We start from the raw sequence: 13747 nt of genomic DNA, 5'->3' as shown, positions 1-13747 counted from the left end.
TACATTGGACAGGATAAAAATCACTGACGAGTGCAGGTAAAATTAAAGCCATCACACCTTACGTTGTGCTTACATTGTCTTTTTGACTGACCAAAGTCGAGGTACAAAGACACACTTAAAACAAAAATGCAGAAACTCTTTAAATGCCTCACCGTCGTGGTTGGCGTTGCCCAGCGTCCAGGGCTCGTCGGAGTCAAAGTGTGTGTCCCCTCCGATTCCGGCGCCAGGGAAGTAGGCGTGGGCCAGGAAACCCCCTTCTCCGTCAAATGGCGAGCTGTCACCATGGAAACCAGAGGCGAAGAAGATCATGATGTCAGCCTCCTTACCCTCGTTTTTGATCTCTGAGTACGGTACCTCCTGAACGGGGATAGCAGAAGAGCAGAGTAAAGAAAAATATATGGAAACGCAGAGCTGACAGAGCAGACTGTCCCGTCAGGAGTGATTAAACACTTATCTGATATTAACAACTTACATGTCTGATTGTAACCAGATGTTTTGTCAGGTTTATTAGACACTCTTTATATGACAAAGTTTATTCTTTTAACATGATTTTTTTATTCTTTGTCATGAAAATGTGAAAGTTTAAAAGTGTAAACATCTGTTACAACATTTTATTAATACAATTTGTAGTTAAAAAGGGTAAAACAAGACACCTCAGCTTTTCATCCTTACATTTATTATGCTCACTTCCATTTGTTTTTCTACTTTTTATTCTATTGTACATAACTCGACCTTCAAAAAGATGCAAGTATAAACAAAATCAGTGAGTAAGTCACAAAAAAACATCAGATGGTGACGCATTTGTGATAATGAAAAGCTCAAATATTTGCCATCATTTTCACCGACCTGGAACGAAAGCGGAGTGACAGTTTGCCACACGTTGAAGGCTTGTCTGATCGCTCTCTGGGTGTCCTTCTCTCCCACTTTAGGGGTGAAGTTAGATATGCTGCGGGAAAGCAAAAACAGAGCATTAAGTGTGATTTACAACCACACACAGTATGTGCAGACAAGGATCTCTGCTAGTTGAACGGCTTCTGAAACCTCAGATTCAGACGGCAAAACTCACAATCCGACATTCATGCAGCAATTAGCCAGGTGTGAAAGTGAGCCCTCAAGTTGAGTTAAAGTGAGCCCTCAAGTTGAGTTAAAGTGAGCCCTCAAGTTGAGTTAAAGTGAGCCCTCAAGTTGAGTTAAAGTGAGCCCTCAAGTTGAGTTAAAGTAAGCCCTCAAGTTGAGTTAAAGTAAGCCCTCAAGTTGAGTTAAAGTGAGCCCTCAAGTTGAGTTAAAGTAAGCCCTCAAGTTGAGTTAAAGTAAGCCCTCAAGTTGAGTTAAAGTGAGCCCTCAAAGTTGAGTTAAAGTGAGCCCTCAAGTTGAGTTATTTAGAGTGAAAGAGCGTTAATGATTTCCTTGACATAACCCAAAGCACAACGTTTTCCTAAACTTAACCCCCCCCAAAAAACTGCTTCACAATGTTAACCATGTTTTTAACGTCATGTGACCTATAGTGAGTAATGTACTTTTAAAGGCCGGTACACCTGTGGCTGCTTTCCAACAGACATATTTAGTTGTTTTGGGAGGCACTGACCAATTTTGACGTTTAGGTATGAGGACATGTTGGACATCACTTTCCACAGAGCAACGCCACTGGCACGGCTACAAACAAAACTAGGCAGACCACTGCTGGCTAGTCCTGTTTACTTGTTGACAGTTAAAAACAAACCCTGCATATTTTATAGGTGGTGGGGATTGTCAGCATGAAACAGAAAACATGTCTACTATGGTTGGTTGGTTGGTTGGTTGGTCGGTTGGTTGGTTGGTAGGTAGATCTTTATTGATCCCCGAAGGAAAATTGCAATGTTGCAGCTGCAAAACTGACACAGATTACAAAGATTTACAGACCAGACATATTTACACAAACTAACATATAATGTACAAAATTTCCTTTAAAAATATATTTACAACTAATATTACAAATCTGAGATGTATACTCTAGTGCAACTGTGAGCATATTCAGGATGTGCAATTTAGTATCACTTGCTAATATTGAGAGTGTTTACCATTATGTTTAACTATAATCTAATTTCCTTTCTCATTGTTAAAATTATTATAATTAATATTATTTTTAATTTTACATGAAAATAAAGGTTAGAATTGTTCATTTTTGTCATAGTTTTAGTGTTAAGTGTTTCTCCAACTGAGGACCTTTGTCTGAACATTTGGTATGTTATGAAAATCTATTCCACAGTTAAAACAGTAAGTTTTGATAAAGTTACATCTTTTTGTCACTAATTGTCAACAAAAGGTTTTTCTTTTGCAGTTTTGAATGTTAACAATACATTTGTGACAGTTTTGAGGTAAAACCGTGAGACTCGCTACCACTGGGCTAAAATCAGTATTTTAGTAATTTAAAACAACGGGTCATAATAACCGCTGGTACTGGGTATAGTGATACCAGTATTGCTTCAAGACATAATTAGAAGTTAAAACACAACAAATAAATCTATTATTTAGTCAAATTAATGGACTTGGATTTGGTACAGCAGGTAGCAGCAGCAGCAGCACAGTTAAGCCTTTGTCCCTGTAAGTTGAGGCATGTGCAGCTGTAAGAAACAGTCAGAAAGGTCATTACAGAGTAATTGCAGGACTGGAGACGTGCCATCCATGTATATTTGCTGTGAGAGAGCTATATGGTTGCATGCTTTATCACTCACTTCACTGCCACTGTATACTGCGTGGAAACACTTTCAAGTAGCTTCTTTTTAAAAACCCATTTAATCCTTTGGTGTCACTTTCTGACTGTGCCAGAGGATACAAGAGAGAGTGATATACAAGGACGGAGAGAGTGTTGGAGGACAGATGGAGTGATTGGCAGAAGCAGAGGGGAGTGGGGTGGAAAAGAAAAGCCAGGACAAGCGAGCGAGATGAAGAAAAAAAGCGGAGGGATAAGACAGCAAAGCAAGCGGCAGAGTTCATTTCACACAATCTGTCTCTCGACAGGGTGCAAATGCTTTGTTCCCCACCAAAAAAAAAAATACATTATGGAAATAATCATCAGCACATTACACAGTTTCCATAATTCAACAATCATGCAACAGCTTCCTGATGAGAATAAATAATTTTCCATCTGGCAAAGAAATAGAATATTCTTGTGTAGTTTATGAGTGGGCCACTGTGTCACATCGGGAATGGATGTGTTCTCTTGTGGGCTGTGATAGAGTGAATTTAAAACATGATTTGAACGATCAGAAATGCAAATTGAGTTTAAATGAGATGTTAAGAGGAAAAGTAGCATAATTCATCATCAACTACAGCCACATCTTCAATGAACCTACTGGCTCTTAACCCTTGTGTTCTGCAGACATTGGCTTTACTCTCTCATTGCGCCACAGACCCCACTGGCACTTGTATAATAATAATTGCAAAAATGACATAGTCCCCCTTTAAACCAAATGAGTATTCAAGTGGTAACTCTTCACTTTGACACAAACTAAGCTCGCGCATTTAAGGAAAGTGGCAAAAAAACATGGAAATTCCTAAAAAGCATTGTGATAACACCAAATATAGTATGTTATCCTACATAATGGTGTTATGTTTGGGGTCAGTTAGATCCCAGAGAGGTTTGACCGCATACAAACAAACCCCAACAACAGAAATCCAAACATGTAGAAGTAAAGAAAGAGAAATGTCATCTCTCTAATACAGGCAGGAGTGTGTATATGTAAATGCTCCGTACTTGTATAGCGCCTTTCTAGTCTTTTCGACCACAAAGTGCTTTTATACTACATCTGCATTCACCGTTCACTCACTGAGTGCTCAAACAGAAACTAACATTCGCACACATTCATACACCGGCGGAACAGCCACCAGGAGCAATTCGGGGTTCAGTTTCTTGCCCAAGGACACTTCGACACGCAGCCTGGAGGAGCCGGGGATTGAACCGCCCACTTTCCAATTAACGGGCAACCCCTTCTACCTCCCGAGCCACAGCCGCCCCTGTGTGTGTGTGTGTGTGTTTGTATTTCGATTATGTTGAGTACCGTTCATCCAATTGACCTCCAACGTGGCGGGTGTGTTTCTGCAGACCCAAGGTAATGCAGTGGTGCTATTCGGAAACGCAACAGGTTCAGAACTAATAAACTCTGAATAAACTACACAACAGCCACCCTGCTCTGCAATAGCAAAGCCCAATAGCAAAGGGCTTATATGCCCTGATGCACTCTGTGATACATGTAAGAAATGAATGTGTTGAAACGGAGTTGTTAGACTGTAATGAAGCTCTAAGGAAGCGCTGAATATCTAGCAGTATCTCCGCCACTGCCGTGTTGTTACAGTGTTATTAATGCTGCAGGCGAAACCAATGTGAGATGCAAATTTTGAACAAGCACTGCACTAAAAAGCTCAAGGAGGCATCACAACAACCCCTGTGAACGGGCACTGAACTAGTAGAAATTACAATCCATCGTATTTAACCAAGTTTTACAGCTGTGGTACCGAACAGAAGCAATACATCAATTTTTGTAGTGGGCCTGTGAAACATGTTTCTAACCAGTTCTTATATTTCTGAAAAAAGTCATGAGTCAAGATGATTGAAGAATGTTAAGTATGTTTTTTTGTCCCGGGATCTCCAGGACCCCAAACACAACATGAGGGGAATACAACTCCATCCATCCATCCATCCATCCATCGTCAACTGCTTTTCCTGCGTACAGGGGTTGGAGCTGGAGCCAGTCCCAGCTGACATCGAGACAGCCTGGACAGGTCGCCAGTCCATCGCAGGGCCACACATAGACAAACAAGCAGTCACACCCACACTCACACCTAAGGACAATTTAGGGTCACCAATCAACGTAGGTCACATGTCTTTGGACAGTGGGAGGAATACAACTCAATTTACACAATTACATTGTACTTAGACTTCTGTTTGATGATTGCTGTGAATGGCCAAATTCAGAGCGACTGCAGATATAAAACATGACTTGAAATATAAGGAGGTTGTTGTAGAGTCAGAGGGAATATATCTTAAGGACTGTTAGTGTCTTTGGACAGAGTCTGTGCTGTCTCAGCTAATCTTGAAGAGCCACACTGACTCTTAGAGTTAAGCGAATTTAAGCCTTTTTCTTCGACTTCTCTGACAGGCTGTTAGCTGGGACGTCGTGCAGTGAATCACTATGTAAACAACTCCTTGTGAGTTACATAAAAGAGCTGAACAGTGAGGGGGAAAAAAAAACATGTTTCATCATATTCTTGTATGAGAAACATTTGATTTTTTCGTTTTGTAAATAAAAAAAAGTGCCCGTTTCTGCAACTGATGGATGTTCAATCACATTTTACAAACTGATGTGATGCCCTGTCTGTCTATGAAAGTGGACTCAAGTTTGAAAACCCCTGAGTTAAAGTTTTTACTGCATTTCATAACTGTCTGCAAAACAAATCCCTTTATAAAATGTTTTTTATAAATCCATCTTTCCACCCAGTGGCCCAGTGATTGATGTGTGTGTGTGTGTGTGTGCATGCGTCAGACAGACAGTTTGGTACCTGTTGTCTCATTTGAGTAAATGGTGTGGAACGTTATGGCAATGAAGCTGGCCAAATGACCTGTGGCCAAAACACACAGATGGTATACTGTCTCACACACACACACACACACACACACACGTCTAGTAAGTCAGTTGGATATGCAGACAGCAGCCATACACACCCGATGCCCTTAAATAACATGCTGTACTGCAGAGAATGAAAGTCAATGGCATCAAGTGAAGGTAATGGGCCAGTACGAGTGTCTGACCTGAAGTGAAAACAATGTTTCATGAAAGCTTTTCCTGTTTCACAGCAGTTTACTAAATAAGACTAAAGAGACTGCTAAGTAAGATGAATGGTGAGAGTAAAGGAGAAGAGAGGAAAACAGAGTGTGCGATGCTGCGGCTCTGTGAGGCTGCACTTAAGTACACAATGACAATGATAACACGCTGATTTAGCAGGTATGCTTAATATGTTAACCATCTGAATTTAGCCTGTTACCATGCTAACATCTCCTAATAAGGCACCAAGTACGGCTGATGGGAATGTCATTAGTTACAATGACAAAATAAACATTGTGATGATGGCTCTATAGGTGAAAAGTCAGAGGATCTTTAACGTTATTATTCCTGAGGGGAAAATGAATGTCTAAACCAAATATATGAATATTTTGACCTGCTAGTGATGCGAGAGGAAAAGTCAGGGGATCTTCAAAGTTAGTAGAATTAATCCTCTTGGGACTACAGATAGCTGTGCCATCTTTGATGGCAATCCTTTCAACCAGTTCTCACTCCCAAGTCTTCACATATGGACGCATGGTCAAGACCCGTTGGCTTGAGTTTGTAACGCACTGGGAAGCCCCTTTGTGTCATGGTTCAGCGCACTCGGGGAAGCCCTGTAGCGTCATTATGAACGCTAAAAGCCAGTGCAGGATATAAAAAAACCACAAAAGTCAGAGTAAGGAGGGGATGAGTGAGCCAGAAACCAGACTTTCGCCCAGAAGACCGGTCAGTGTTCGTTTCCCATGAAACAAAAAGTCAACATTGATTGTTTTTAGTGAAGTAAAATTAATTTGTGTTTTGTAACACTAATCATGACCTTTCCCTAAACCTAACTAAACTGTGACCTTTCGCAACATTAACCACTAGTTTTATTTTGAAAGTCTAACCAGATGTTGCACATTTACTATTGCTAACTTGACCGTTGACCTACGCGTCCAAAATGATGCTAAAGGGTACCCACGGTATTAAAAAGCGATGCCGAGGGGTCTTGATCAAATGTCCATATGTGACGAGTTGGGAATGAGAATGTGTTGATCCTTCCAATAGATGTCGAGATATTTCACTAAAAATTGTCAGTCTCGTTGTGGCACTATAGGAAAAGTCAGGGATTCATCCTCTGGGGAAAGTGAATGTCGGTGCAAATCTTTGTGGTATTCCATGCTGTATGTTGTTGAAACATTTCAGTCTGGACCAAAGTGATGTACCGACAAACACTGCCATCCCTGGAGCCATGCCGCTAGCGTGGCTAAAAATAGATCAAACAAATCTGTGATTCTTTGACTTTTCTACATTTACATCCGCTCAAAAACAGACACATCATCAACAGAACCCCTACAGTTAGAAAAGGCAGAGCAGCTAAAGATGCAGATGTTCTCTCTGTGTTGCTGCGCCTCGTCCTCTTTCAACTCCGTTTCAATCAAATATGCTTTGTTGGCAGAAAAGTTAAGAACAATGCTGCAGAAGCATCAAAGTTAAGCGTCTTTCTCGCTATTACTCTGTCTCTCTACTTTATTCCTTCCCTTGTCGTTTCCTCTCTCTCTCTCTCTCAAATTTCACCTCCCTGTCCTGAGGCATCAACGGAAGTTTTCATTTAGAGACACACAGTTGTATAATCCTGCAGCTACAGCATCGAGCAGCGGGTGATAATTTACAGTTGCCGGCAGCCCTAAAATTCCTTTGCATTGCTGTCAGTTTCGTGTCAGCATACCGCTCCAGCACGGCTGTTCAGAGCGGAGAGGAAGCTGGCTGAGCTCATCAATATCCTTAAATATCACAGGTTTCTTTAATATCTGTGAGCACACTTAAACACTTTATTTCTCATTCTGCTAATGTAGTACGTGAGATTGAATGTGGGCTGACTACGCTGTATCACAGGGCAACATATGGTTAAATACACTACTTCTGTGTAGCGCTCTCACTTTCAGTTTATCTAGCCAGATTTTGGGTTCATACAGACAACAGAGAAGTAGATTATGAAGCAGGAATGTTGATGAGGAGCTCGTATAGACGTTTAATACTTTTAAGACATTTAACTATTTTTAACAGCCAACTTTCAAGCCTTCAGGTGTATCTGATCAACTCAAGAAATATTTTTTGTTGGAGTATCTTGACCATATCATCCTTCCATCCCTCCTCAGTTGTGGACGGCAGAGGTGGGATCACATTTAGGATGTGACAGGTTTTGTTCCCACATCATTTATTTCCCCCAAAATCTCTAAGAAAAGAGAAGCAATGCGTATCGTACCGCTATCTCTCACAGATCCATAATTCATGGCATCCTAGAGCGTGGAATAACGTGGATCACTTCATGCATTGGAGCAAAACATTGCCAGGAAACATAAATCAGTATATAAACTAATGTAATTCAGGCAGCATTACGTCTCTGAAACATTAGCCAATGGAAATTAGTTACATATGAGTGTAATTCATATGAGACAAGTCTGGCTCTAGAGATGGTTTGGCGCCTAAGAAGAACAATTAAGTTAAAAACAATTACAGTAATGCAGCTTGGACAACGGCAGCAGGGCTGAAGACAACAGAGCTGTGCTGCAGGAATGTGACAGCTGATAGCAGGTGAAACATAAAGACGAGGGCTGAGACTCAAATACAGTAAGGGGTAACCAGATAGGACTGTGATCACACACTGTGAGTTTTATGTAACACTGTAGAGTGGGTAGCTGTAATGCGGGAGAGCTGGGATGCCTTCAGTGTCTCGTGGGAGTGGCGTAATTTACATTAGACCTATAAAGCTCTGAGTAAAGTGGTGTGGAGGAAGGAGGAGAGAAGTGATGAAAGGAGGAGGGAGAGAAGGAGAGGGGAGGGTGAAAAGGGATTAACATTTCCAAATAAAAAAGTCTTTATCATAGCAGTTCTGGCAGCAAAAGAACAAATTGTCCAACAACCACGAGTAGCTCGCTAATTAATATGTTATATCTTCTTTTATTTAATTATACAAAACATTTTTGTTAAAGTGAATTAGTTATATAAGAATGGAGCATTTAGGAATCAGGTTGTCTCTGCTGGTCACAAATAGCTCTTTAACCTGGAGCCTCCCACAACCTGAAAGAACCCGTAAGACCTTGTTTCTCTTCCTTATAACTGGAACATTTAATTAAATTAACATACTCCTCGACACTGTGCAAACCACCTACAGTTCACACAAACAAACGCATACCAAGGCAGCAAGACACACCAGCCTGTTTGAGTTCAATGCACTGGGGAACGCCCTTTGGCGCCATTGTTCAACATTAGAGGTACTACTAAAAAATAACAGAAAAGTCAGAGTGAGGTGGTGGTTGGGGTGGACGGTGGGTCAGAAACAGGGCTGATGCTAAGCAAGTTATGTAGGTAGTGTTACTTTACTTACCTAGTCTAATTTAAGTCACGTCAATAACATAGTTATTTTAACCAAAACCATAGTCAGTTCCTAAACCTAATAAGTAGTTTTGGTGTCTAACAAACTAGGATGTTTACATTAACCAATAATTTTATTTTGAAAGTCAATCTGACGTTAAATATTTATTCTTGCTAACTTGACCGCGGAGCCCTACACAAACAAAAATGACGCTAAAGCAGAGACCACTAATTGGTGGACCGCGGCCCGGTTATGGAACCAGCCGCCGCCCTCTGGACCAATAACCGATCTATTATTGAGAATTAAAACCTCGTGATGGACCATTTCTATTTTAACCCGCGCAGCTTTTCTAGCATTTACTGTAGCCTACTGGTTTAGCAGCCCAGGAAACTCACAGACCAATTGCACGTGTTCCAATCGTCTCATGTGATTTCACGCGGCTTTTAACCAAGAATGTACAGATTCTTCCCATGGGCAGTTCAGAACCAGAATATCTCTCATATCTCCAATCCTAGTCTATCCTACGTTTCTCACTGAACAAGAGAAAGTAGGGAAGTCAGAGGGAATGAAAGAGAAGAGGAGGTATTAAAGCTGTTCATTTGTCACGATGTGTTGAGTGTTTATTATAAAATTGGTGGAGACAACACTTCAATCACTTCAAGTTACACTGTTTTTTTCTGTTTATTCTTATTTTTCTGAAATCGAGCACTTTATTTTAAGATGCACATTTAAAAAACTATTATGATTTTTTTAAATGCAGCCTTTAGTTTACTTTAATTTAGAATTTATTGTTAGAGAAGTTATTGTTTGGTTGGTTCCGTTAATCGGAAGGTTGGCGGTTCAATCCCGGCTCCTCCAAGCTGCATGTCGAAGTGTCCTTGGGCAAGATACTGAACCCCGAATTGCCCCTGGTGGCTGTTCCGCCAGTGTATGAATGTGTGAATGTTAGTTTCTGTTTGAGCACTTAGGTAGTGCAAAAGCGCTTTGAGTGATCGAAAAGACTAGAAAGGTGCTATACAAGTACGGAGCATTTACATTTGTTATCTCTCCAGTTTGATGTGAAACTGAAAGTAGCCTAAATATTGTTGAAATACTTGATTTGACAGTCAGTTGTTGACTAAAACACACGTTGATGCAACTATACATTATGGTACTGAATAATAACCCAAATTAGTCGTTATGATGTTCCGGACCTTTGCTTGGGGAAATTTTCTCTAAATGGACCTCTTTGAATTTTTAATTGAAGACTGCGGCACTAAAGCTTACCAAGGGCGTTAAAAAGCGACGCCAAGGAGTCTTGACAGAGCATCCATATATGACGCCCTGGGATGAGAACGGGTCGGACACACATGACGGTCTGAATCTGAATATCGCCTGTATTGAAACTGGAACTGAAATTTAGGTGCAGGAACTCAGAACTCATGACAAAGGCTACAACTTAAATTACGGATTTCTGAGTGCCTGTAGTGGAAAAAACCACAAAAGAGTTCATGAAAAAATATTTGGTCATGATGAACATTGTTACTTTGAAACTGTAGCTGGACTTGTTCATCAATAATGGCAGACAGAAAGAGAAGATGGGAACAAGGCATCAATATGTTTTGGGGGGGGGGGTTCCATGGAGTATTGTTTTTATTTGATTCATGACACTAAAGCTTATTTTGAATTTGAGAGCAGGAGAGGGACTGAGTGGGAGAGAAAAGAGGGAAAGAGACCTAGAGAGAGAGAGAGAGAGAGACACACACACACAGAGAGAGAGACAGAGAGAGAGAGAGACAGAGAGACAGAGAGAGAGAGAGACAGAGAGAGAGAGAGAGAGAGAGAGGATAAAGTGGGCAGAAGCAACAATGGGAGCTGATGTGTTCGGTATCTCGTGGGACGGCTCTAATCTGCATTAGACCTATATTACATGCCTGAGCTGCCGGTGGGCTCGTCATACAGCAGAGGGTTTTACTGTATGTGGAAAGGAAAAGACAATAGAATAAAGAATAAGGTGGAGAGAGAAGAGGAATGAAGAGAAAGGCGGAGAGACGGGCGGGGGGATATGAGATGCTTTCAGGGTCCCATGGGACAGAGCTAATTTACATTAGACCTAGCCAAGTTCAGACTGGGAGGGAGAGAGAGACAGAGAGAAAGAAGAGGAGGAGGGTGGTGGAAGGCAGAAGAAGAAAATGTAATTGGAAGATAGATAGATAGACAGAGATAGATACCTGTAGGAGATCTTTTTATCTCTCCATTTCTGTCCCGTCAGGGCGTAGCGTTTATTCCTCTGCCGGCGGCTTGTGTGAGGGTGATCTGGGACGCCACAGCGAGGTCTCCTCATCCACCTGAACACAACATGACATTTAAATTACATTATCAATACTGGGTGAAACCTGATTTATCTGATCTGATTTCCTGGTTTCACTGCCAACAATCTCTGTTTTTCTGTTCATGAACATTTGCTGGACTTATTTCAGTCTAAATTCGCTAAGAGTTCTTCGCTTTGGCTTAGCTTCACTAAACAAGTTAGGGGGTTTGGTGGAGGTGTTTAGACCAGAATCGAGATTCAATAAGTCAAATCTGAGTCGATAACACTGAAACAATCCCCAACCCTAGTTTAACTCCTTTTTTCCATACCACTCTGGTTTAGCCATTTATTTACATTAGGGCTAAAACGATTTATCGAGAAATTCTTTGCATTGCTGCTTCTTTAATCCAAACATCTATATACAGCACACTGTTTCATATGGACAGTTATTACTGTTGCACAACGCGCTTACGTTGTGGACAAGTGAAGACGATGTGATTTGATGCCGCCGTTTGCAAAGTGGAGGAAGAGACAGTAGAGACAGAAAGTGTCCAAATTATGGGGTTATTTCAAGCTAAAAGAAAACAACAGCTCTGTACAATGTGTCTGCTGTAAAACACTTCAGCATCTGAGCAGAAAGCAGTCGAGCATCGAGTCCACGGAGAGGACCCAAAACAAGGTAACAGTAACGGCAGGCAACGTTAGCAATTCACATAAAGCAGCTACAGAATTTAAACAACAACAAGGACGATGGCTGTTTTTAGAGCATTATGTTAAAAATCCTGTTTAGACCATCAGCGACACAAACAACTAGCTCAGCCAAGAAGCTGCTGAGACTAAATATGTCAGGCCAATTAGAGTCCATTTATCCTCAGTTATAGATAATCTGCATGGCCTTTAATCACACCTGTGGTCTCAAAACGTTTCACAAAGACCGTGACGTGATGTTACTGAATCTGAGATTCACAGAATTGTTTCCAGCTCGCACACTGAAGAACGGGCATCCCGTTTAAATTTACAGCAGTAACGATCAGTAGTTTTGGATGGATCAAATGTGTAATGTGAAAGGAGTCGATTTTAGTGACAAACCCACAGAGAGTTATCACCTGACTCTGCAGTATCCCTGAGCTCTAAACAGCTTCATGGCGCTTTACTGTTTTGGCTCAATCTCACTGCTCACATAGCATCGTTTTCGGCAGCAGCAGGCAGCTGTGTTCAGCTAAAAAAGCTCTTTTAAACATATTGCACACTAACAGCGCAGCACCAAACAGCAGACAGGCCGCTCCAACACACTGTAGCAAAGTGTAATTTACAACAAACCCATCGCCAGACAAGAAAATCGCTATTGGACAATGGATTACGTTTAATGACACCTGGTCTAACTTTTCAGAAAATTAAACCTTGTGTCTTTTTTGGATTTGGGTAATTTTCTCTCCCTTTTCTCTAAGATATGTTTTTGTTCTGAGTCACACATTCTGCCGGGAACATCATCACCTGGATTCTAACGACTGGATCTAAACTAGGCTCGTGACTCACTCTATAGTCGTCTCGTCCAGTATTCCCGTCACAGGAATGCCATAGAAGCGCTGCATGGCGGCCACGGCGGACTGCATGGCCTTCTCCTGCCGCAGGTCTGACGTGCGGACATCGTGAGGCAGCAGGTAGCCGTAGTTCTTCAGCCACGTCTGGAAGAGAGAGAAGTGGTGCAAAGAGAAGCAGACAGATGATGCTGACGATCAGTACAATGCAGTTTGACACAGAGCAAAGTGGCAACACACTAACACAAACCAGACCCTAAATACGTCAGTTATGTTTAGTTAAACTAAAGAAAATGTTTTATGAGCAGTAGCTTTTGGATTTCTTCGACTAATTGATTAGAGCAGAAAAAAAAATTTTTTTTAAATTGTTTCTCCAGTTTCATCGTCTGCAGCCACGCAGGAGGATCTCTTCAAATATTAAAGATGTAAGCATGTTTGAAAATGTTTGTGATGGTAAGTCATTCCATTAGTGACTAATAGCATACTCTCCAAGAAAAAAGAACAATGAGACTAATTATCTAAGAGGGGAATCCAATTCTATCAGCAGAAATTAAATATGAAACATATTGATGCGTTGTATAATCAGTACTGAGTCTGTTGTTATTTTGATATTTGGTTCATTTGTCCATCATCAGCCGACGACTCTCTTTCCTGTTGATGAGGTCCGACTTTCTGTAGGTGACCCTCTTTAGTTTGGACAATATTTCTGCTCTCAATAACTACCTGGGATTTATTCTCTTTCCTAAAAATCCCCCCCCCCCCCCCC

General features: G+C 41.2%; 1 protein-coding gene across 1 annotated transcript in view; it reads right to left on the bottom strand.

The window, feature by feature from the left end:
- Positions 1–152: 152 nt before the first annotated feature.
- Positions 153–13747, bottom strand: part of LOC123966954 (matrix metalloproteinase-24-like) — a gene marked incomplete at its 3' end in the record, with an annotated part of 45721 nt that continues 32126 nt past the window's right edge. The window contains exons 2-5 of the mRNA XM_046043030.1: positions 12980–13128; positions 11364–11480; positions 847–946; positions 153–357 (exon numbers count right to left, since the gene is read on the bottom strand). Coding sequence (XP_045898986.1) covers positions 153–357; positions 847–946; positions 11364–11480; positions 12980–13128 — 571 coding nt within the window. The remainder of the gene's footprint in view (positions 358–846; positions 947–11363; positions 11481–12979; positions 13129–13747) is intronic.

This window comes from Micropterus dolomieu, unplaced genomic scaffold (genome assembly GCF_021292245.1).
Source record: "Micropterus dolomieu isolate WLL.071019.BEF.003 ecotype Adirondacks unplaced genomic scaffold, ASM2129224v1 contig_14627, whole genome shotgun sequence".
Taxonomy (NCBI): domain Eukaryota; kingdom Metazoa; phylum Chordata; class Actinopteri; order Centrarchiformes; family Centrarchidae; genus Micropterus; species Micropterus dolomieu.
The sequence above is the reverse complement of the archived record's forward strand: the minus strand, read 5'-3'. Positions and strand labels throughout refer to the sequence as shown.